At 31.8% G+C, this 27,319-nt stretch overlaps 1 protein-coding gene across 4 annotated transcripts in view; it reads right to left on the reverse strand.

Annotated features, from left to right (window-relative positions):
* The window catches only part of LOC126881153 (kielin/chordin-like protein), a 101,709-nt gene that overhangs the window by 39,102 nt on the left and 35,288 nt on the right, over positions 1-27,319 (reverse strand). For 3 of the 4 annotated variants that reach the window (XM_050645226.1, XM_050645227.1, XM_050645225.1), the window contains 2 exons: positions 22,692-23,305; positions 15,552-15,762 (listed from right to left, as the gene is read on the reverse strand). The exons of the other annotated variant lie outside the window; for it this stretch is intronic. In XM_050645226.1, coding sequence (XP_050501183.1) covers positions 15,552-15,762; positions 22,692-23,305 — 825 coding nt within the window. The remainder of the gene's footprint in view (positions 1-15,551; positions 15,763-22,691; positions 23,306-27,319) is intronic. 4 annotated transcript variants of the gene reach the window in all.

Consider the following 27,319-nt stretch of genomic DNA (forward strand, 5'->3'; position numbering starts at 1 on the left):
AGGGCTTATTTATAAAAGAACTGTAGTAGAAAGGGCTTGAACAAGTCACTAATCACGAGTGTATGCAATTTTTTTTATTTGGCTTAATGCCTCGACAACTAATGGCAGTTGGCATGGTACAGTGGATTTTTCCAATCAGGTACCTAGTGTAGCGGGTAGTGTGTGTGTTGAGTAAATGTCTTGTTACTTAGCAAAGTCTTCATTGTTTTTGCAAAGAGACGCTAATTATATCCGAACGTTTGCGGACCCTACGGTGAGTACCGATTCCACAAGGATAGAAATTATTGTCATTTATTAATTTTTAATAAATGAAAAATTCTCTACCCAGGGTATGCAAATTTTGAACAGTCATATCTTAACCAATTTTTATCTTCCAAACAAGAAAAAATTGAAAATATTCAGAAAAGCAAAACCTACATTTTTTTACTTTTTAAGATTCTTGTTATCACTAATAATTTTTAAGTTATTTTGAAAACAAAACATTTTTTTTTCAAAATTTCAAAAAATTTGTTTTACTTTAAATCCCAATGTTTTGAAATATAAGCACTGTGAACCGGTGAAACTTACAGTATAATATACTTATTTATAAGTTTTTCAAGATTTTCATAAATTTTCAAGATTTTTTTGCCAAAAAAAGGAATTAACATTATTTTAAGCTTTACTTGCTTAATTTTGATACTTTAAATTTGTTAAAAAAAAAATAAAACTTTTTTAACACTTTAAAAAAGTTGTGATGATTTTTCACCGAAAAGTGCTTAATTTTTTGGTTATTTACGTTGAAATATTTGATTTGGAATTTGTCGAATAAAAATCTACGTTTCATTAGCTCCAGTTCTGCTTATACTGGGTCTACATACTTCATACATACAGTGCTAGTCAAAAGTCCGTACCCCCCTCGTATCTTTTGAACGGTTATACCTATAATACTGAAATTTGGAGGGAGGAAACAAACGGACGTAAGCTTCTTAACTACTTATGACAGGTGACGTAATAGTGACAGATGACGTTACAGAGCCACTGTGACCGATAATTTTAAATAGGACCTTATGGCAAGTGATACCTCGTTTGAAAGGTATTTAAAATACCTATTCAGTCATACTATTTTTTTTGGGTTTAGGTTAATTTTGATTTTGGTGAATAAATTAAATAAATATAATATTGTAGTTTCGAATTTAATTAATAGAAATTCAAATGTCCGCCTATGGATTTTTTTTCAAAGAAGTTGACGTTTTTTAATTCTCTAGTAATTTTTACGTCAACGTCAACCTGTTTGACAAGTAATCATAGGCGGAATTTTGAATTTTTATTAATTAAATGCGAAACTACAATTTTATATTTATTTCATTTGTTCATCAAAATTAGCTTAAACTCAAACAAAATTAGTATGACTGAATAGATATTTTCAATACCTTTCAAACGAGGTATCACTTGCCATAATGTCCCTTTTAAAATTAACGGTCACAGTGGCTCTGTAACGTCATCTGTCACTATTACGTCACCTGTCATGACTAGTTAAGAAGCTTACGTCCGTTTATTTCCTCCCTCCAAATTTCACTATTATAATTATAACCGTTCAAAAGATACGAGGGGGGTACGGACTTTTGACTAGCACTGTATACCATTTTTTTAAATTTTGTATACGCTATATTTTTTCTAAGAATATTTTTTCGATAAAATACTTAATTTTTGAGTTATTGGCGAAAAACTTTTTTTGTTGAAAAACAAACATATTCACTTGCAAATAACTCAAAAAGTATTGATTTAGTGGAAAAACTCGATAGAACAAAAGTTACTTAGAATTAATCAGTTTATCCATTTCCGCACTTATTTTGAATGTATGTTTTTTCACCCCCGAAGGGGTGGCACTCATACCCAGGGCAAAATCACATATCGACACAATATCCCTTTTTTCTTTGGCCTATTAGCTATGGACTATCAATGAGAAGTTGTTGCGAAATGTAAGAAAATAGAAAAATGATCTTTTTTACATTGTCGTAATTTATTTTTAGAGTAACTAGGTACTTCCCAAAACAACATAAATATCTGTAAATTTGTTTTAAGTAAATGGTCGCTACAAAGAGGCCTACTTCTTATGACCGCCTAGGGCCCGATGGTGCCTTAAACCGTCACTGACGGACGGACTATATGTCTATGAACCTGCCTCTAACTTAACCTAACAGTATTAAAATTAGTCCTGTCGCCAGGGGGGGTACAACGGCCTCCTTTATTCAGATGGACTTACCCACGTTTTTTTTATGTATTTTGACCCGTAGAACACGAATTTTTTGGGTAACAGTTGATCCGGATGTCGATAAGGCTGTTATAGACAAAGAACTTGAGGAATTACATAACAGCGATTTCTCGCAAATCAAAATATTTTTGAAGTTATACTTCTTTAGGCGCGATTGAGAGTAACATTTCATAATACTGCGCGCATGCGCATACAGACAGTATGGCGTTTAGTGGCTAAAATCTTTCTAGTTATGTATAAACATCAGTGCAAGAAAAGGTGTGAAAAGAATAGGTATATTAGTGATTTTAGTAAATATATTTATTATAATTTTTGTGTCTTTGGATTTGTCTTCCTCAGGAGTAAGATGAGTATTAATAAAACATTTTATTGTATATTTATTCACCTTGTCTGTTTGTTACCGTGAATTGTCATTAGGTAGGTACGTCCGAACCGATACTAACACAGTCCTCGTAGCGTATTTGGTATAGCATTTAGTCGAGGCTTTGAAGGATTGAAGTGTCGATTTTTCGAATGTTTTGTATAAATGTACCTATTTACGAATGTTTCTTCTAAAATTTAGGAATATATTAATTTTATAATACATTTAAGTATGTAGTAATTTTCTTTACAATTTTTACTTACCTATTTGTTTTTGTTTATACCTAATATCGCCCATGTCTAGCAAGTGTCTACGTAGGCTAGCGGTATGTGTATCTACAGGGAGATTGATTAGTAGGGTAAAGCTCAATAGCTCCGCTATAGTAATAGATAGCAATAAAAGTTAATAACAAAAATTTTAGCCACCTTTGAGCTTCACATTACAAAATTAGTTATAATGTTACAGGGTGTTCGATAACACAGTGGCAGACCTAACTTATGTTTTTTTAAATGGAACACCCTATATTTTATTTTATATTCGAAATCCTGCTAATTTCTCCATCACAAAAATATAAAGGTTTGTAATGTTATATAGGGTATTTACAAAGTTATAACCAATTTTGTATGAAAATCGTAACAAGTTCAACTCCCTGTATAAATTAAAATAAGCAAAACAGCAATGGTTTATTAGTGCCATATTTTTCACTTATTGTCAAATTTTTTAAGAATTATTGATATTGCTAATTTTCTTTATATCAAATACAGGGTGAGTCAAAACGCAAGTACATTATTTTCGCAGTAATGTTAAATGGAACACCCTGTATTTTATATCATTATTGAAAAGTAACATTAACGTACTTTAATTTTTATATAACATTCCCTATGCCCAAATTTATTAGTTTTCGAGATATTTTCATTTTTTAGAGCAAATTATTTTAGGTGTTTAAATTTATCTAAATTTTAAGTAAGCCATGACTGAATTGACAATTGAAGATTACCGATTATCAATCCGGTAATCAATGTAACACTGTAGCAAATAAAGAAATAAAAATAATTTATTAGTAATACATTTTACAAACAAAAACACAACCACTACATGCAACATTTTTGAAACAATTAAAAACTATATTTTTATGTAAATGTAACAAATAATCAAAGAAAATTAGTGATAAATTTTACAAAAATAACACACAAACACAAAATACAATATTTTGTGAAGACAATTAAACACTACTTTTGTATATAAATGTAACAATGTAACAAATAAAGAACGAGACATAATTTATCAGTAATACATTTTGCAAAAAAACATGTTTGAAAAAATTAGAAGCTACTTTTAATAAAATATTTTTAATATTTAATTACATAAGGTGTTCAACATTATCTCCTAACACATTTATGCACGCCTAAAAAGGATCATTGAATGAGCTACTCACTCTACGGAGCATTTGTAAATTAACACATCGAAATACACTTTGCATTCTATTTTTCATCTCATCCCTTGTTGTTGGAGGTATTTTATAAACTTCATTATTAACGTAACCCCAAAAAATCAGTCCAGTTTATTAAATTCCGGTGATTTGGGTGGCCACGCTACTGGTCCATTGAAAAATGAAAATATCTCGAAAACTAATAAATTTAGACATAGGGAATGTTATCTAAAAATTAAAGTACAGTAATGTTACTTTTCAATAGTGGTATAAAATACAGGGTGTTCCATTTAAAATTACTGATAAAATAATGTACTTGCGTTTTGACTCACCCTGTATTTGATATAAAGAAAATTCGCAATATCGACCATTTTTGAAAGTTTTGAAAATACGTTAAAAAATATGGCATTAATAAACCATTGTTGTCTTGCTTATTTTTATTTATACAGGGAGTTGAACTTGTTACGATTTTCATATAAAATTGGTTATAACTTTGTAAATACCCTGTATAACATAACACATTTTTATATTTTTGTGATGGAGAAGTTAACAGGATTTTGAATTTAAAATAAAATAAGTATAGGGTGTTCCATTTAAAAAAAACATAAGTTTGGTCAGCCACTGTGTTATCGAACACCCTGTAACATTCTAACTAATTTTGTAATGTGAAGCTCAAAGGTGGCTAAAATTTTTATTATTAACTTCTATTGCTATCTATTACTATAGCGGAGCTATTGAGCTTTACCCTACTAATCAATCACCATGTAGTTACGGACGTGTTAGTACTTGGTTCGATTCCCCATAAGGAAAAATTTTTTGTTTATTATTAATGGTTATTGACATCTTAGACTATTATATGGACTTAAAGATGATTAAAAATAATTAAAATAATTAATCGGGATGTTGCCCAACTATTTACCGAGTTGCAAATTTATAATAATTGCCTATTTCAAAATGCACTTTTGAAATGCATTTTTCTTATGCACAAATGCAATTTCAGATTTCTTGTTCATTACATTAGTTCACAAAATTTCCTGACATTCTCACGAATCCAACGCACCAAACTGCATTACAATACGTCTTACTGTGCCATAAATCGACAGTAAGGCCTTTTTTTGTGCTTCAATGCCTCGACTAATTCGGCCAAAGATCGAGGCCGAAGAGGTCTTAAGTTCGAATCCAGTGCAATCCTATACTTTTTAAATTTTTTTTTTTGAAAGCGGTAAGCACAAAATTAGTTTGGTGTTTAAAAAAATTAAAACAAACTGTTTAAAGTATATTTATTTTTAAGAAATCATTTAATAGAAGTATAACTTCTTACGTTCGTACAAAGTACACACACATTCTTTTTTTTTTGTATTTTTTGGATCATTCTAAGCAAAAAATGATCTTACAAGTTTTTTCGTAGGATGCATAGTTTTCGAAATAAATGCCGTTGAACTTTCAAAAAATCGAAAAATTGCAATTTTTGAACCCGAATAAATTTTGATTAAAAAACAAAATAGCAATTCTGCTTACCGCATTTGAAAGTTCAACTCAAATTTTATCGGTTTTGATTATTTAAAAAATTTTTTTTTGTTAAACAAAGCTATAAACACATAGTATTTCCCGTGCCTAATACATGCGTTTTAATGCATTCTACGTAGAAATAGCCTCGCTTGCACTTGTACCTACTCTACATACTCGTTCGATTTTAAATGGGAGATCATTGAAAACATCACCCAAGCACTATGTGTTTATAGCTTTGTTTAACAATAAAAAAATAAATTTTTAACAATGCAAATAATCAAAACCGATATAATTTGACGACGTGAACTTTCAAATGCGGTAAGCAGAATTGCTATTTTATTTAATCAAAAGTTATTCGGGTTCAAAAATTGCAATTTTTCGATTTTTTGAAAGTTCAACCGCGTTTATCTCGAAAACTATGCATCCTAAGAAAAAACCTGTAAGAACATTTTTTACTTATAATGTCCCAAAAAATACAAAAAATGTTTTGTTTTGCGAGAAATCGCTGTTATGTAATTCCTCAAGTTCTTTGTTTATAATAATCTTATCGACATCCGAATCAACTGTTACCCAAACAATTCGTGTTCTACGGGTCAAAATACATAAAAAAAACTTGGGTAATGAACGCCAATCATTGACTTTTTTACATTGATTCAATGAAAATTTCGTTAATACTATAAACACATAGTCATTAAGTAATGACTATATTCATTATTACAATGTAATTCTATTCATTAAAAAATAATGAATATACTGATTAATCCAATGAATCGTTTTATCTATCCAATGACTTTTTTCATAATACTAATAATTTGTTCATTGTATATATAAAACTATACATCAGGATTATGCGGTTAAATTAATGAATATAAAACGTTGCACTAATGTACAGTGTTTGTTAAATTACGAACTCGTTTATTGAATCAATGTTTTCATAACATTAAATCAATGTTTTCGACTTTGATTAATAACTCGATACATTGTTTTAATGTAACGCAATCATTGTATTAATGTAATATACCTGGATCAATGATCAATACATTGTAGCAATAATCTTGTACATAAACCGATACATTTCTTTAAACTCTATAAGTGTTTTTATTGGTGTAAAAAAATCACGTGACAACAGTTGCAGCCTCCTAGCAGACAGTCACCCTGCAGACTCTGAGGAGCGGTGTTGGCACTAGTGATTTGGTGATTTTTCTATATAAGGTATGTATTTACATATATTTTTAACTACTTATAAATTATTTTGTTGGATTTCTATATAAGAAAAAGTTGTACTTCTATTTCCACTTTTGCAGATTGATATGGACTTTGGAGTGGCATTTGGAAATGGAAATCGACTTATTGATGGATGGGACAGCAATTTCGAAAGAATTATCTCCTTTCTTCGGTGTGAAAGTCATATCAAGGATAAAATAAATAAATTTTTATTTGAGAAGATTACCCATGAAGACATTACCGAATGTAAGTACCTATTTCATTATTCAATCCTGCATATCTAGTATTGTATTATTAATGTTTGTTCTCTGTAAATTTTTCAAAAGCTAATTCGACATATAGGTAAAAGAAAATAGGAACCATTTGAAAATATTTCTAAATGGTATAATCTTATAAAAGATTAGTAAATTAAATCTTTAGGTGATCAAACCGTAAATAATTGAAAAATATTATTAACTCTTGCAGTCGGTAGTATCTATCAAAGTAAAAATAAACATCTCAACATCTAGCAATTTTTTTCAGGATAAATTAAAATATTTCTATAAAAAATGTGATACTCAAAAATACAACTATGTTCACTATTTAGATTTATTTTTTATAATAATTATTAATATAAATTGTAGATGGCTAAGATGCAGTTCTTCTTTGGGTTCTACATCGATATTTTGTACGAACTAATCAAATGGTTAAAAAAAGATCTTAATGGACAACCAAATATATAATAAAATATACCATCAGAGATTTCCAGTAATCATTCTTACATCGGGAAGACCCAGCAAGAAGTCGAAGATCATATTAGATTTTTGAAATCAAAGAAAAATGCCATTCATCCATTTGATTTTTGTATAAGTGGTGATAATTAATCCCAGAGAGATGTTGTATTTATGGAGATGTTATTGTAGATGTATTTATTTTCATGATATCAGGTATACATTTTTTATATAATATAAATATAAGTATATATATTTTTATATATTTTATAAGAAGAATCAATTTCTGTTATATTTAGTTATTCAGTTTTTCCAAATTACATTATAAAAACTTGTTTGTGTTAATTAAAAATATATGTTTTTTTTCTTTAAACTCATAGATACTTAACATTAGTTTGAGAATCGGCAAAAAATCGTTGCTTCAACCTATATTTGTAATCTTTATGTAGATAGTAAGTCGTAATTTTGTTTACTTATTAACTATTTGTATGCTATATACAAATATACATGAAGATGACATTCACTGAACCAAAAAAAGTACGTAAATATAACGAAAAAAACATTGATTCAAAAACGGGGAGCATTAATTTTCGTCCAAAGATCAGTATCGTTGGTCCAATGCAGTGGCGGCTCGTGACCTCAGTATGCGGGTAGGCTACACATATACTTCGGGTAGGCGACAAAAAATATCCTACAATTTGTAATACATTTTGAGCCGTCTTGCAATACTAAATGCAATCTATGAGCGCAACAATGTGTAAAAATTGCTTTTGGAGCATCTACTTTAATTTTTGATTGTAATCCGTTTAAAGAGCCAGCCATTACACTTGCACCATCGTAAAATTGAGCAATTAATTTATTTTTGTAATCATATGGCTCAAGCACGTTTGAAATTATACTATATAGAGCGTCTGCAGATCTATTCTCGCTAACATCAAAAAACCCTAAAAATCTTTCTGTTACCTGACCAACTTTGTTAACAAAACGGATTGTTAAAGTACACTGTGATTTTTCGGTTATATCAGCAGTATCGTCCGCTAGTATATAAAAAAATTGACTTTCATTAATTTCTGTTGAAATTTCATTTTTTACGTAATCGGCAAGGCAATATATTAAATCATTTTGTATTGTTTTTGACAAACCCGTGAACACCCCTTCTATTTTTTAACATGATCTTGGATTTCCTGATCGCGTTTAACTACTAAATTAAAAATTTCGACCGCGAAAAAACGATTTTCGATTAAAAACTCTCATCACGACCGCGAAATGCAAGTTCTTGTTTTACTAACAGAATTGTAACATCAATTTCTTCAACTTCTTCAATCTTTTTCAACTTCTTCATTATATATCTTATTAGATAGAGAAATTTGTCCAGCTAAAGCACTGTCAATAGTTTGTTTATTTTTTTCTAACCGTTTTAAACCTAAGCAATTGTTTAAATGTTCTTTCGAAGATTCATGTTTTTTTACACTAGCTGATAAATTTTTCAAATCTGAATATCCCTGACTCACCCAAACATTTTGCTTCAAATTTGAGAGCAACAGACCAGGCCAATAGAAAAGTGAATTTTTAAAATAACTTCCGCTTAGCCATTTATGATTTTCTTACCATACTGTTTTAAACGATCTCGAAAATGGTCGATTGTCTTTTGTCTTATCTGTGGATAAAATTGTTAAATTTGGTAAAGGCCGGCCCATTGAAATAATTTCTGATCTTTCTTGATTTTGGCGCCTTGAAAAAGGCGTCTCGATCAAACTGCATATTACATCGTTTAAAATATTCATATTCGATGACTAAAGTTTTTCCACCAATAAAACTAACACACCTACGTTTCAACAACGTCAAATATTACTTATTTTATTTATGTATCAAATAATAATTTACTCTTAGAATAAATTGTTAACACGAGGTTAACAATTAACCTCGCTTTAAATTATTAATTATCTATATAATCTAATAACACAATTCGTCAGTTTAACTTTAAATTATCCAAATTGTATTGAAACACAATAAAAATATAATGGACGACTGACAAATAACTATTCACAGATTTATTTGTCGTTAGTGAATTATTACTAAATTAATATAAAATTAAAATGCCCTTTAATAGACCGATCTCAAATTTACCTGTTTATTATTCAGTTTTCATAAACAAATTTAAATTGTCCTACCTAATTTTATTCAATACTTAACCTTTAACTACACGCGCTGGCGTATTTTGTACGCTAGATATAAGAATTCTACTGCAGACTGCAAATATATTTAAAAATTTAATTTTTGACCTTGTTTATGTCTCTAACCTATCACTGGAATGTGCTTTACAATTTGGTTTTAGTTTCGTTATAATCGGTGTTCTGGGAAGATCGTAATTTACAGTTTATTATTTGTTGTTTCCGGTGGTGCACAATATGCGCCACGATTATATTAATATAAGTAGTAATGTAAGTACATATTTTAATTGTTTTTTAGTCATTATGGCACAAAATATATTTTTCTTTATAATCAATACTTTTTCTCCCGTAAAAAATTACATTTCAAAAAATTTTTTATTAGCAATTTTATTTATCATGGAATCCAGTTATTCCGTAATTCCAGTTATAAATCCCAATTGGCTTACTGAGAAGGAACTCCAAGTATTTACTGATGCCAAATAAGGTTTATAACAAACAACTAAGTGTATTTTTAAAAAAAAAAAAAAAAAAAAAAACAAATCCGCTGTTATTGTGTATTTTCTTGTTGCGTATAAAGTACGCCACGCGTGTAGTTATGTCATAACTTGATGCGCGGGTAGTTAAAGGTTAACCTACTAATAACAGCCAAAATCAAAAATCAATTATTTAAAACAGTTTCACAAGACACAAGAGAAGCAACTGATAAAATTTTGTAGGTCCGGCTATAAGTCCCGGCGCATATTGAACTTAAGCGAGTCACAACCTGCGCCGGTGGGACGGGTGACCTGTGCAGTTATTTTTCTAGCGTACCGCATATTAAACACAAGCTAACCCGACCGTCGGCTGTCGCCGTAACGAATAGAGACGGGCAAAATAAGTGCAAACGTGTAACGGTTACTATTGATACCGTTTCTCAGTGGTGCTGAGTACAAATACTGATTACAGAATACTGATGTACCTGATCCTTGTACTGAATTGAGTAGGCAACTAAAAAACGGTAGTTCCGTACATGTAACTAGTAACGTTTTAAAAATACTTTACACGTCCCTAGTAGTCGTAGCGGTATGACTTTTGAAAACATCGAATTTAATCATAAGCGGGGTGCATAAAAAGATATCTTACACTGAGTATTCTATTTCTACATACCTTTATAATAACAAGCATAAGTTAAACACTGCATTGATTGTGATTGCAAAAACGGTTCGCATGTTTTAAATAAGATTTTTGCTGATTATGTTTTTGCTAAAATATTAAATAACACAAAAAATACAATTCACAACCATCATTTAATTTTTAACGATAAACAAAAGTCTAATAAATATATGATGACAAGTTTAAAATTGATCGACTTTGTCGATAACAGTGTCATTAATAGATATTTTTTACCATGAATCATTTTCCAATGATTGTGTGGATTTAGAAATACATACTAAACAATTTTTTGATCTGTATAAAGGAGATTATAATTATGACACATTATGGTGCTCCTTATTTTTCAAATAATATGCTCTTGTAAACGCATAACTTTGATTTATTGGCAAAAGCCACAGTAACTACAGAGCCGTGCGGTACATCTTTTCAATATGATGCAAGTATTCGAAATGCCGCCTCTTAAGTATTACAGAAACTTAACTTTTATTTTTATTAAATGAACCTACACAAAATGAAGGACACCTTTTATTTTAAAAGCAAAACATACTTTATAGACCTGGATCCGGCAAACTGAAAATTTGTTTGTAGCTTAACGGTGTCTATTCGGACAAACTTTGATGAACAGGAACACTGGAACAGGGGAAGGTTTAATAGTGGAACAGTTTAAAAATTTGGAACGTCACATTACGAAAACGTCCCATGTATTTTGTCGGACAGAACAACCAATCGATTTGTTACCCTATCATTAAACTCTCATTCAAAAATCAGACTGCTATTACTAACCAACATGATTCCTGTTATTTGACATGTTCTTCCTATTTCACTCATTAAAATGCCCAGTTAGTGATAAACACCAGTCTAATTTTTCCATGAGAGTTTAATGAAATGGTAACAAATCAACTGGAAGGTATGTCCGGCAAAATATATGGAACGTTTTTGTAGTCTGACGTTCCAAATTTTTAACCTGTTCCACAATTAAAACTTCCCCTGTTTCAGTGTTCCCGTACATCAAAGTTTGTCTGACGAGACACCGTTAAGCTATTAACAAATTTTCAGCTTGCTATTAATCAACTTTTTGTTGGTACGCGGGATCCAGGCCTAGAAATACAATGTCACAAATAATGGCGTAATCCCTTTTCAATAGGTATAACATTTTTGTAAATATCATTCATTTCCTAAATCTACACAACATTATCATTAAAAACCGTTAAGCATATCTGTGAATATCGCACAACCCTCAAATAAAATGTGTCATCATACCGGGCTTGTTCATGCTTAAAAATAAAATATGTAGACAAGATATAAATATATGTAATAGGTAAGCAGTTTTTGCAACGACAATCCAATCACAATCAGTGTTGTTTATAATAATAGTAATTCCGAACGAGTTCTATTAGCTTTTCTACGTCCATCTCGAAAACAAAACCGCAACTGAGAATTGAGTCACGCGTCCCACGACACCAGAAAACTGTACGCCGATGACAAACGTTCGCAAAGTTCGCATGCTAGACCTGGCACTGGATTCACTGATATTAGGATGCGCAGAACTCTCTACGCACCTCGCCGGTGCCAGGTTGTGTTCGCTTAGGATCAATTTGCGCCGGCACTAAGACTCTGTGCCTATCCGCAATTTCAAAATCGTAGAATACGGTCGCTACCAGCAGACCTGCAGCAGGCTTGCTCGCGTAAACAGAGAGAGATCGTACGTCAATTCGGTGTTGGCGTCGTTCTATTTCAGGCTACGTTTTCAAGTGCCTGACCAAGGAAGAATATAGAATCTAATACAGTACTACTGATACTACAAGGAGCGTACAATAATTATAACTACGGAGAAAATTTTTTGGATATTTTTAAAAATAATTTGGATAATTTTTGCTATTTTATTGTAGGTATTGTGTCAAAATTTATAAATTACAATTTTGAAATAAGTAATTTATATTAATAATTTATATTATTATACTACATTTGAAGAGGGTAGGCGGCGCCTACCTTGCCTACCCCGACGGGCCGCCCCTGCAATAGACTAGTCTTTAGAAATTAGTATTGTGTGTGAGCTCTAGAGTTTCTGATTAGTGTTCTATATCTGTTAGGCAAACTCTTGATCAGATGGTAAATGTCTTGCTGCGGTATTCTGTTCCACTCCATTGAGAGGCTCTCAAACAGTTGCTGTATTATATTGAACGCAATATTTTGTTGTAAAATGCGTACATATGCCTATATATCCCATACATGCTCAATTGGGTTTAAATCTGGCGATTGTTCAGGCCATGGTAAAACCTCAATTTCATTATCGTCACGAAATATTCTATCATCATCTGTGAAAAAAGCAGAGGCCCACTTACGTCTAACCAATTTGCGTGTTCTTGTGCCCACTGAAGTCGATGAATGCGATTTCCTCTGGACAACACAGGCGACAGATCTTCAAGTATTTAATCCTACTTAATGCAGTCTATTTCTAAGGTTTGGGTTTGGCCACTTTACAAACACCTGATGGGTCTCTTGTAGTTTGTAGTCTCATTTGTAATAGTGACGCAGTTACAATGCTATCTCGCAAATTTTGCAACACTCAAAAAAATTTAATTCGTAATATTGATTAAAAGTGATTATTGAATAGTATTTCGTGGTAACAACAATTTAATTTTTTGTTTCAACGAACTTTTAGACATTGATCACTGTATTTGGTTATTGTCACAATGATTGAATAATTATTGTGAAAATAACTAGAGTACATTAATCAATAACACTCAATTTATTCAGCCGATAAGTGAGTTTCGTATATTTAATAATATTATTAATTCTGACAGCAAAACACTTTCTTGATTTCATAGATGATAAGTAATTACCTTGGTTTATCGTGACAACTTACAGAGTAATATTTGATTATTCCATAGATGTAAACTGATTGTTATGACAACGAATGCATTAATCAATCTACTACTGCGTTTAGTAACCACAATCAATGCGTTCATGGTAACAATAAACGCAGTTGTTGAAACAATAAATGTTTTGCTTGACCATTTGAAATGTAACGGCTTTTCCCAAGCATTGTTTAAAAAAGAATACTTTGTTAAACAATGCTGTTACCTCTGCCGAAGTGCCGAATAATTTCATTTCGTTTCCAAGTGTAGTCCGTACTGGAAGGAAGTTTTCGTGTGTCTATTATCGTATTCATGAGAAAACTAATTAGTATTTTTAAAAAATTTAAACGCAGAATAAAATATTACAGTATTATCGAGGGTCTCGATAATCCTACTATCGATGATCCAAATACAGCATCCAGAACCCTTCAGAAAGACCTTAATAATATACAAATATGGCTTAAAAAATTGGAAGATAAAGGCGAATGAGAGTAAATCCATCCATGTAACCTTCACCATGAGAAGACAAACATGTCCATCTGTAACACTAAATGAAACTCAACTCCCACAAACCGATACTGTCAAGTACCTAGGAATCCATCTTGATAGGAGATTAACTTGGCAAAAACACATTTTTACAAAAAGAAAACAACTAGGAATAAAATTTCGAGAAATGTACTGGATCATCGGTCGTAAATCTCAACTATCACTTGAAAACAAACTGCTGATATATAAAACTATATTAAAACCAGTGTGGACCTATGGTATCCAACTTTGGGGGACAGCCAGTCAAACTAACCTAGAAATATTGCAGAGATTCCAGAACAAAGTCCTTAGAACAATGCTGAATGCCCCTTGGTACGTGCCAAACTATGTGATAGAGCAAGACCTCAATGTGCCATCCATAAAAACAGTAATAACGGAATATTACAAAAAATATTCCAAGAGACTAGAATCTCATCCAAATGAGTTAGCCAGCAACCTTACTGATGACCACAATGATGTACGACGCCTGAAGAGATTCAAAGTAGTGGATCTAGCAAGAAGATTCGAATAATCTGTGATAACTAAACTTATTTTAATTTGTTTTAATTTAATTTATGTAAAGAGGGTGATCACTGGATCTCCCTCTACAGGTCAAAATTTTCAATTTTTGTCAAATAATTTACCTATTGTTCTCAGTTGAGGACAGATTGTAAATATTACAACATTAAATAAAAAAAAAAAAAAAAAAAAAAATCGAGGGTCTGAAGTCCCTGAGAACCTCTATAATGATTATTTTAATAAGTCACAGGGGTGAAAAAGAGAAAATTTAGTATCATTTTTAATTTCAAATATACAATTCAAAAGAAACTTTTTGCTTATTCTAAGGAACTTTCGGGCCTCAGTAATCATGTAGTCTTTTATTCTGCGTTTACATTTTTCAAAAATACTTATTAGTTTTCTCATGATTCCAAAAAAAAAAAAAATTAATGCGATTAAAAATAATTCGATCGAAATTCTGTACCTGCGCTCTCAAAAATTTTATAAAGTGTTATACACTTTTAGAATCACTATTTCAAACGATTTTAAATGAGCTGTCACATGATGTACAATACATCCACTAATAATTTTCCAACATAAACATGCCTCATTTTGGTATCAAAGAGACCCGCTTTCGAATCAAGGTTGTCAGATATATTTCCTAAAATTCCTAAGTTTATATTAAAAAAATATTCTCTATTCTCTATTCGTTATTATTTAATTGCTAGTCAACGACACTCTTAAAAAAATAATATGAAAATATTCTCAAAAAATATATCTATAAATTAATTAAGTAGGTACTTAATAGTTCAATGAACTCTTCACTAATGAATTACGTATAATGAAGTGTATACGTTTATTACCTTCTTTCAAAGTAATCGGATGAATTGCGGGATCCCCTGGCTCACAAGTACATTTTGTACAGTGACATTTGGAAATTTGTGTCTCACGAGTTATATCTCCTTTCGCTTGAGTTACATTGGGATCTTTACACATAGAGCATTTACAAATATAACAATCGCATGGTTCACCTTTGGTTTGCTCTACTATTTCTACTTGATTCTTGTATACAGCCTTAAATATTAAACACTGGTATTATGGATTAAAATACAAATACATTATTTGAGATTAAAAACCAAGTGGTAGAGCAAGTAAAAAAATTTAAACTCCTTAAAATAAGTTATCTCGTGATAACAATAGAAAAGCCCCAGGACCCGATGGGACACCAAATGAACTCCTAAATTTCTCTTTCAAGAAATAATATGTAGCCAGCGTATACCAGGCCAGTGGAGGACGAGTATAACAATACCTATACACAAGAGAGGAAACAGCAAAGACCCTAACAACTACCGTATTATCACCTTGCTGAATACAAATCTTAAACTTTTAACAAAAACACTTGCCAATAAAATAAATGAAGAATACACAATTAGTAAAGAACAAGGTTTTCGGAAAATAGGTCCACAATAGACGCCATATTTATAGCCAGACAAATTTCTGAGAAAGCACTGGAATATAATAATGTGCTTTATAGATCTGACTAAGGCCTTGGATTGTGTAAGATTGGACGATGTGCTAAGATTGCTAAAGGAGAAAAATCAGCCCAACAAGATGATAAGGATGATAAGGAACAAAAACAGAATAAAAGTCAAGAATGAACTAACATCGGAAGCAGAAATCAACTCGGGAATCAGACAAGGGGATAGCTTGAGTCCATTGCTTTTTAATTTAGTAATGTACAAAATCATAGAAAATATTAAAGGTACTGGAAAAGGATATAAGATGGCAGAAAAACAAATAAAAATCCTCTGTTATGCTGACGACGTAATCTTAATCTCCGATAACTAGGATAACCTACAGCGAATGGCACAAACTTTCAATACAGTGGCGAAGAACTACAACATGAAAATATCAACAGTTTAGACAAAATCCCTAGTAGTGTCAAGGTCCTTCGAATCCCTGGCCCGTATAGCCAGGGATTCGAAGCCAACAGGCAAGAGACCAATCAGAAGAGGCCCTTTAAAAGGTGGCGAGATAGCTGGCAGTCAACATCACAGCTACGAATACAAGCTCAAAATCGGTTAAGAACAGGCCAAGAGGCCTAATGTAAGAAGGAGAAGAAGAAGAAGAAGAAGAAGAAGAAGAAGAAGAACAAGAAGAAGAAGAAGAAGAAGAAGAAGAAGAAGAAGAAGAAGAAGTAGTGATAACAATATCTAGTAAGAAGTGAAGAAAGAGTTCACGAACAAATTCCCAAAGAATAATTAAGAAGTAAAATCATTCTTAGTAAAAATAAAATCAAAGGGCCTAGCCGGGTAAGATGATGAAAAGTGCCCCCAACTCGATTCGAATTCTGAAATTTTTAGCCCCCTAGGTGGTCATGTGACCCACCTAGAGCCTAATTAGGCTTCTTATGTTTTTATTTTTTATCTCAGCCGCATCGAGAACTAGCGAAAAACTTTAAATAAAAAACTTGTAAGATTTAAAAAGTTCTGTGCAAAATTTTTTTTTTTTAATTTTTGGCGGGAAATTTAAATTTTAGAACGATTTTAAAATTTTAAATGAGTATAAAAAAATAACTAAGACATTCGTTTTCACGAAAAAAATATATAACGTGTATTTTTGCATAATATTTCACCCTGAATTTTTTCAAATTTTTAAAATTGGTGAAACGCACCTTCAAAAATAAAAAACCGCATTTTTTGTTTTTTTTTTCGTTTTTTGATACAATTTTATACATATTTTTCAAAAAAGGTAACACCGTCACTGGAGCAGGTAAAAAACTAAAAAGAATTGGGGTTTGCTTAATAAAAATTTTTTGTAACACCATCCATTTTCAAGATACAGGGCGTTGAAGAAAACAAAATTTTGCACATTTTTTACGATTTTGCCGAAACTACTGGCAACATTGTAATAAAACTTGGCGGGTTTTAAGAGGTAGTTATTGTGCATGTTTTGACATACAGTTAAGGATTTGATATTCATCATTGGCGCGCTTAGGGATAATGGTCTGAACTTTTCAAAGAAAAAAAGATAGTACGCCACTGACATATTTCAAATTAACAATCATTTTTAAATTCCTCATTTGCGATAAAAAAACTATCTTATCATTTTTTCATACGAGGCGCCGTTTTGCTGCAAAAAATAAAATACCTTAACGCTTCCAAAGTATTCGAATTAGTTTTTATAATGAACGTACGAGTTTACGTATGTAGATGTAGAAACTAATAATAGAAGTTCGAACACTTTGTAAGGGTTAAGATATTTTATTTTTTGAATAAAAATGGCGCGTCGTATGAAAAAATAGGAAGATAGATTTTTTGTCACAAATTAAACGAGGAATTCAAAAAGGATTGTTAATTTGAAATATGTCAGTGGCGTACTATCTTTTTTCTTTAAAAAGTTCAGACTATTACCCGTATACGCGCCAATGATAAATATAAAATTCTTAATTGTATGTCAAAAAATGCACAACAACTACCTCTTAAAACTCGCCAAATTTTATTATAATGTTGCCAGTAGTTTCGGCAAAATCGTACCCGTGTTGAGCTGGCCCCCCCCACTTGCAAAAATTAAAAAACAAATAGCCCTGATTTATGAGCTATTTATTAGCTCTCATATTCCGCAAACTAAAAATTTTGAGCTCGTTCCACTGAGCAGGAATTTAATACCCTAGTGGGGGGGGGGGCTGAGTCAGCCTTAAAAATAGGAATATTGAATCGGTTTTTGCGGCAGAATTACGAGCTATTTATGAGCTCTTGAAATTATATAGTTTCGATTTTTGAGCTCATCCCCTTCACCCCCAAACAACCCTTTAATTGATTTAACTTAAGAGAAAGATGCTGAGAAAACTTAAAATATATCGTATTGCGGATATAATTCCTATAGCTTATATACTCTAAGAATAAACTATTAAATCAAGGGCATTTCGATTATTGAGCTACAACCCCTTCGCAAGAAAACCACCCTATCTTCCCGGCTTAAGAGAAAGTTGTACTTAAAATGCGTTAAACTAATTATTTGGCGACTACATATCATTTAATAATTTATAAGCTTCCAAATTACGCGCATTTAGATCAGTAAATTGCAATTTATTTTGTATAGTGCAGTCACTGAAGGTAAAAAATCAACGATTACCTTCAATTTCGGTGAACCTCCATCGATTTTCACGAAAATTGGTCAGTGGTTAGAGGATACGTCAAGAAACAAAGGTGACATGGTACCACCTTGCGTCTTTAGCCTGAGGGTGGATACCGCCCCTTCTCCGGGGTGAAAATTATTTTATAAAAAATTAATGCACAAATCAATAAAAGAACAAATTAAAAGCAAAATTTATTATATAAAGTTAATAAAATAAGTCAATACTTTTTAAGTTATTAAAGATCAAAGATTTTAATTATTTGTGAAAAAAATGCATGTTTTGAAGATGTTTTTTGTAAATCACTGAAAAACTGTAAGTTTTTACAAAAAAGTTAATAGTAGTTTAATTCGTATAGCTTATATTCTAAGAATAATCTCTAAAATCACGCGCCTTTCGATTATTGAACTACAACCCCTTCGCAAGAAAACCATCCCATATTCCCGGCTTAAGAGAGGGTTGTACTTAAAATAATTTAAATTAATTATTTGTCGACTATATATTGTTTAATAATTTATGAGCTCGCAAAATATACGCATCTCAATTATTGAATTGCCATTTTCTTTCTATAGTGCAGTCACTGAAGGTAAAAATCAACTATGACCTTCGATTTCGGTAAATCTCCATTCATTTTCACGAAAATTGGTGAGCGGGGTTTGATACTATCAACTTTTTCTGGATCTTATTTTTGATGGGTATTTCTAAGTACTTTGACAAGTATTTAGTACCTAAGTGTTATAAATTGCATCTTTTTCCCGTTTTTAAGCTTGAACCCTTAGATTTGAACAGTCGCGGAAAAAAATATACATTTAATTACCAATAACTTACTTTAAATTAACATTAAAGGTTTTTCAAGTAAGCAATTTATTATATTTTTTATTAAAGAAAATGGCAATTCAATAATTGAGATGCGTATATTTTGCAAGCTAATAAATTATTAAACGATATGTAGTCGCCAAATAATCAATTTAAATTATTTTAAGAACAACTCTATATTAAGCCGGGAAAATGGGGTCGTTTTCTTGCGAAGGGGTTGTAGCTATATAATCGAAAGGTGCGTGATTTAAGAGTTTATTCCTAGAATATAAGCTATACGAATTAAACTACTATTAACTTTTTTGTAAAAATTTACAGTTTTTCAGTGATTTACAAAATACCTCTTCAAAACATGCATTTTTTTCACAGATAATTAAAATCTTTGATCTTTCATAACTTAAAAAGTATTGACTTATTTTATTAACTTTATATAATAAATTTTGCTTTTAATTTGTTCTTTTATTGATTTGTGCAGTTATTTTTTATAAAATAATTTTCACCCCGGAGAAGGGGCGGTATCCACCCTCAGGGTAAAGGCGCAAGGTGGTACCATGTCACCTTTGTTTCTTGACGTATCCTCTAACCACTGACCAATTTTCGTGAAAATCGATGAAGGTTCACCGAACTTGAAGGTAATCGTTGATTTTTACCTTCAGTGACTGCACTATACAAAATAAATTGCAATTTACTGATCTAAAAGCGCGTAATTTGGAAGCTTATAAATTATTAAATGATAATATGTAGTTGCCAAATAATTAGTTTCACGCATTTTAAGTACAACTTTCTCTTAAGCCGGGAAGATAGGGTGGTTTTCTTGCGAAGGGGTTGTAGCTCAATAATCGAAATGCCCTTGATTTAATAGTTTATTCTTAGAGTATATAAGCTATAGGAATTATATCCGCAATACGATATATTTTAAGTTTTCTCAGCATCTTTCTCTTAAGTTAAATCAATTAAAGGGTTGTTTGGGTGTGAAGGGGATGAGCTCAAAAATCGAAACTATATAAATTCAAGAGCTCATAAATAGCTCGTAATTCTGCCGCAAAAACCGATTCAATATTCCTATTTTTAAGTAGTGGGGGGGGGGGGCTGACTCAGCCCCCCCCACTAGGGTATTAAATTCCTGCTCAGTGGAACGAGCTCAAAATTTTTAGTTTGCGGAATATGAGAGCTCATAAATAGCTCATAAATCAGGGCTATTTGTTTTTTAATTTTTGCAAGTGGGGGGGGGGCAGCTCAACACGGGTCAAAATCGTAAAAAATGTGTAAAATTTTGTTTTCTTCAACGCCCTGTATACTGAAAATGGATGGGATTACAAAAAATTTTTATTAAGCAAACCCCAATTATTTTTCAGTTTTTTACCTATTCTAGTGACGGTATTACCTTTTTTGAAAAATATGTATAAAATTGTATCAAAAAACGAAAAAAAAAACCGAAAAAATGCGGTTTTTTATTTTTAAAGGTGCGTTTCACCAATTTTAAAAATTTGAAAAAATTCAGGGTGAAATATTATGCAAAAATACACGTTATATATTTTTTTCGTGAAAACGAATGTCTTAGTTATTTTTTTATACTCATTTAAAATTTTAAAATCGTTCTAAAATTTAAATTTCCAGCCAAAAATTAAAAAAAAAATTTTTTCGGACAGAACTTTTTAAAGCTTACAACTTTTTTATTTAAAGTTTTTCGCTAGTTCTCGATGCGGCTGAGATAAAAAATAAAAACTTAAAAAGCCTAATTAGGCTCTAGGTGGGTCACATGACCACCTAGAGGGCTAAAAATTTCAGAAAGTTAGTTTCACTATATATGCTAAACGGTGACCTATATGGAATTCGAATCGAGTTGGGGGCACTTTTCATCATCTTACCCGGCTAGGCCCTTTCTATTCATCGAACAACATTCATTCTTGTTCACTATGTCAAATTTATTACTGGTTATCACCCTAGTTATCTTATTCCTAGGCACCAAGAGACGAAGATGATATTCAACTAAAGATGGGATTATGACATAAAGAAACAAGCAGGTAGTGCCATAAGATGCAAATTAGTAAATAACAACGAACTAATTGAACAAGTCTCGAGATTAGAATATCTGGGAGTCAAAATATGTAGTTATGGAGATGTTAAAGAGAGCGTCCGAAAGCAAGCAAATAAAGCCAATTACGTGTCAGGATGTCTGAGGGATGTCATCTGGAAAAACAAAGATATGAGCCTGGAAGGGAAAGTACGCATATACAAATCATGTGTGAGACCGATCATGACATACGCGATAGAAATAAGATGTGACACAGCAGAAACCAAGAGGATACTGAGAACATCAGAAATGAGAACGCTGAGGTCAATAACTGGGAAAACACTGAGAGACAGAATACCGAACGTCAAAATAAGAGATCTCTGTAACATACAAGATATATTACGGTGGGGAAGACAGAGAAGACGAGAGTGGAATCAGCATGTGACGAGAATGGACAGCGAGAGAATAGCCCGTATAGCCAGAGATTCGAAGCCAACAGGCAAGAGACCAATAGGAAGGCCCTTTAAAAGGTGGCGAGATAGCTGGAAGTCAACATCACAGCTACGAATATATAAGCTCAAAATCGGTTAAGAACAGGCCAAGAGGCCTAATATAAGAAGAAGAAGAAGAAGAAGAAGAACTGATAACAATATCGAGTAAGAAGTGTAAGAAGTTCAAAGAATAATGAAGTAAAATCATTTTTAGTCAAAATATAAATCAAATTTCTATTCATCGAGGAACATTCACTTTTGTTCACTATATCAAATTTACAATTGGTTATCACCCTAGTTATCTTATTCCTAGGCACCAAGAGAAAAGATGACGTCAAACTTAAGATGTGACTATGACATAAAGAAACAATTAGGTACAACATGACACAGAGAAGCGAATATTAGACAGTCGTGGCAGAAATGGAGAACAACTATGTAAGGGAGCCTGCATCATAATCTGTAGAATAGGCTCTGCATCGTGATGATCTTGATGATATAATATGTTTATGTTTATTAAGACAAGACTGAAAGATTAAAAGAAACCTACTTTTGTTGAATCTGGACATGGATCACAATGGCAATCGTCATTACTGCAAACCAATTGATTCTCTCCTTCCTCTATATGACGAGGAATGTGTCTTTGTTTGTTCTCTGCTATGCAAGGGTCGCATCTACATTCTAAGCAATTACAGGATACTCTGGTTTTGAAAAAATCTGGTTTGTGCATAGACGCATCCTGACAAGTGAGACATGTACATGTATTTGTACAAGGACAATAATCGACACCAGTGGAAGGAAGATTGCTACCTAATACAGCAATTGTTCCTCCTTGTTTCGTTTCAAGTTGTCTTCTTTTGTCTTCATCTGCGCAAGGGTCGCACTCACATTTTGCGCAATTACAGGATACTTTTGTTTTAAAAAAATCTGGTTTGTGCATAGTTGCATCCTGACAAGTGAAGCATTTACATTGGTCCGTTAAAAGGTCTCTTGTGTTTGATGATGCAATGGTTTTTAATGCTTTATTTGGATTAGTACAAGGGCTGCATTTGCAAATATTACAATTACATTCCAATTGCGGGTTATGAAAACTTTGTAACTCTGTTCCATCTACATCACAGGTAAGACATTTACAAAATGAAGAAGTACGGCCCGTTGACTCTCCTAAAATAAAGATAGGTTAAATAAGGCAAAAAGTTAATCATTAATTAAAATAATTATTTAATTAAAAGAGCAGTATTGCACTATTTTCACTATGTTACTAATGACAATGGGTTAAGTTGTGTTAGTATGACAGCTGCCAAAGACATGAATGTGGATAGCACTTGTTTTAGTCTTGAGAATATACATAGGTACAGAGAGCAGGTTGAAAATCACCAGATGGAAACACCACAAACCAAATTGACCATGCTGTAATTGACAGAAAAAACTTGAGAAACCTTCTTTTTCTTCTTGTTCCTATCCGTTTCGTATGTTAGAAATCTCATTGTTAATCACAACATTGCTCGCTGTGGCTCGAAACAGTTCCATTGAGGTTTTCTTAAACCATGTTTCCAAATTCCGCAGCCATGATATTCTCCTTCCACCGGGTCCACGCTTATCTTTGACTTTACCTTGCAATATGGACTGCAGCAGGAAGTAACGGTGCTGATTTATCATAACATGTCCCAGATACTGCAATTTTATGCGTTTGATGGTAAAAGAAATCTCCGGTTCCCTCTACATTCTTCATAGGACTTCCTTGTTCGTGATCCTTGGTGTCCAGGATACTCTCAACGTTCTACTATAAAGCCACATTTCAAATGGTTAAGTTTTTTAATAGTGGGGTCTGTAAGCGTCCATGCCTCCGCTCCGTAAAACAATACAGAGAAAACATAACATCTCAAAAGACAAATCTAATGGAATTCAAAAGTTACAAAAATATTGACTTATGCCACTTCATGGTAGAAGCTATGTTTCTACAAAGATTTCAAACGCCAAAAAAGGGGCACTAGACAAATACAATTCAATTTACATAATGTGCTAAGTAATAAAAAACAACGAAACAGTTTACTCAACGAAAAAGGTACGTAATATCAATAAAAATGTTAATTCAGACAACAAACGCAATACTTAAAATTTGTCCAATTCTTGGTTTTATTGGAACAACAAAACGATGTTCATCAATTCATTATTTTCGTTAGTTAAGGCCAATGTATTACGTTTATTGAATGGATGAATATTCATTATGTATACCATAATATCACTTTATTATTGGTATTACGAACTCTGTTCATTGAGTCAACGAACACATTGAAACAACAACGTCGTTAATTGACCGACGAAGACTATTCGTTGTGTCAATAACAGTGTTATTTCTCCTAACGTATTTAGTTTATTTCTACAATAATTATTTCCGTTTATTCTTACAATTAATTCCGTTCATTCCCACAATAGATACGGTTATTCTTACAAGCAATTCTATTCATTCTTACAATCAGTTTCGTTCATTCCTACTATGAACGTATTTTATAATAATAATTATTGAATGCACTAGCCCAATGTATGATATTGATTAATAATAATTTTTTAAATCCCCTTTTTTTATCCTAAACCTAATGGACTTTACACTGTGTGATTTCTCATAATATTAGGAATCATATTATGTTTTCACTTATACAGTGCGCTCCAATAAGTGTTACACTCCCCCACCCCTTATTAACTTATTTATTTTTAGCACATAAGCAAAACGCTCGGCCAGGTCGATTTTTAAAATAATCAAAGTATATTATAACATCAATGTTTCGAACTTTACACGATCCCCCTTCAGGTGACAGGCATAACTTTGATTCTTTTAAATAGGAAAGTACATCATGTGACAGCTCATTTAAAAGCGTTTGAAATAGTGATTCCAAAAATGTATATCAATTTAATCCTTTTTGAGAGCGCAGGTGCAAAATTTCGATCGAATTCTTTTTAAACGCATTCATTTTTTTGGAATCCTGAGAAAACTATTAAGTATTTTTGAAAAATTTAAACGCAGAATAAAAGATTACATTATAACCGAGGGCTGAAAGTCCCTTAGAATAAACAAAAAGTTTCTTCTGAATGGTATATTTGAAATTAAAAATCATACTAAATTTTATCTTTTTCACCCCTGTGACTTATTAAAATAATCATTATAGAAGTTCTCAGGGACTTCAGACCCTCGATAGTACTTACTGTAATATTTTATTCTGCGTTTAAATTTTCAAAAATACTAATTAGTTTTCTCAGGATTCGAAAAAAATTTAAAAGGAATTGGACCGAAATTTCACGATAATAGACACACGAAAACTTCCTTCTACTACGGACTACACTTGGAAACGAAATGAAATTATTATTCGGTACTTCGGCAGAGGTAACAGCATTGTTTAACAAAGAATTGTTTTTTTAAACAATGGTAGCACAGAGAAGCTAGGGGTATCACTATAAGGAAAAGCCGTTACATTTCAAATGGTCAAGCAAAACATTTATTGTCTCAACAACTGCGCTTATTGTCACCATGACCGCATTGATTGTGGTTATTAAACGCAGTAGTAGATTGATTAATGCATTCGTTGTCACAACAATCAGTTTACATCTATACAATAATCATATATGGATAGCGCTTATCAAAAAGGTACCAACAGCCATTTTGCAGTTTTGAGTAAATTAAGATTAAAGATTTATCAGTTTTAAAAATCGGCATTTTATCATTTTTTAAGTTTCTCAATTTTTTTAGGGGAAAGATTGAGTTTAGATATTTGTCTTCTATAAAAAAATATAATAAAATAGTTTTTCTCTTTTTTGTAGTATGAAATGGCGCTTGGTTCTTTTTTGATAAAATCTAAATAATGTATATGAATCTGTTTAAATATTAATTTTAGGATTTGGATCTTTTATATAAAACTACTGTTTACTTGGATCCTTTTATTAAATAACAGAACATTAATAAGTTGTTCGTACCATTCAATTATAACCTTTTTTTAATAACCTGTCAACATTCATTAAGCGTTCATTACATTTTAATGTACATTTACACTGAAAGTCGATATATGTTTTTGTTCCTTCAATATTCCTTTCAGTGTGTAGTGTTTTTTGTTACCGTCTTTTAATTTTTTTTCTGGATTTAAAAGACTGTTCGGGATATTTTGCAAATCCCCCTTTCTTTAGTCGACCTGTTAGACGAGTGTGGTGTTGTGGTTAATCTTCTTGTTCATCATCTTGTTCTTGGTCTGTAGAGTCAAATCAGACTCATCAGCTCCTTTAATCATCTTATATATTTCAGCACTTCTTAAAGAGGATTATCAGAAGGACTCTACGAAAACACGTTAATCAAAAGAAAACCAAATGATTGAAATAAATTGTCAAAAGGAATCCAAGCGACATGCGACATGATAAAACTTTCGTCGCTTGGATCCGTTTAGAGATAAACAGAGTCCTATAATTCATAACACGCAACTTGGTAACCTTTGCCAAAAGAGGTCTCTGACGTTTAGTTGGTGCTTGGGACTTTTTAGATAAACAAAGTTTAATATTATCGGCCAGTTAATGTAATTAAGTCAGAAATGGCAATTTGGCGCTTGGTACCTTTTAGATAAGCGCTATCCATATTACTCTATATTAACAACAGTTGTACATTGTTTTAATCAAATCTGTATGTTGTCCCGATAAACCAAGGTAATTGCTTGTCATCTACGAAATCAAGAAAGTGAGTTGCTGCCAGAATTAACATTATTTATTAAATATACGAAACTAAGTTATTGGCTGAATAAATTGAGTGTTATTAATTAATGTACTCTAGTTTTTTTCACAATTACTATTCAATCATTGTGACAATAACCAAATACATTCGTCAATGTCTAAAAGTTCATTGAAACAAAAAACTAAATTGTTGTTACAACGAAATACTATTCAATATTCACTGTTAATCAATATTACGAACTAAATTTTTTTGAGTGTTCCAGTCACAGATAAAAGAAACCTTAGAACAAACCTGAAAAGTAGACTAGTCAAGCACGGAAATGTGGAACAACTGCAAGGAGTACAAAAAATAACAGGTGAGAAGAACTAGGGATTTTATGACCATCAGGTATTCACCAGCCATCCTGCAAAGAAAACTATTTACAAAACGAGGTCCAGTAAAAAGGTTAAATATCCTGGTTAAAGTATCTCAGA

The sequence above is a fragment of the Diabrotica virgifera genome, chromosome 3 (assembly GCF_917563875.1).
Source record: "Diabrotica virgifera virgifera chromosome 3, PGI_DIABVI_V3a".
In the NCBI taxonomy this organism is placed as follows: Eukaryota; Metazoa; Arthropoda; class Insecta; order Coleoptera; family Chrysomelidae; genus Diabrotica; species Diabrotica virgifera.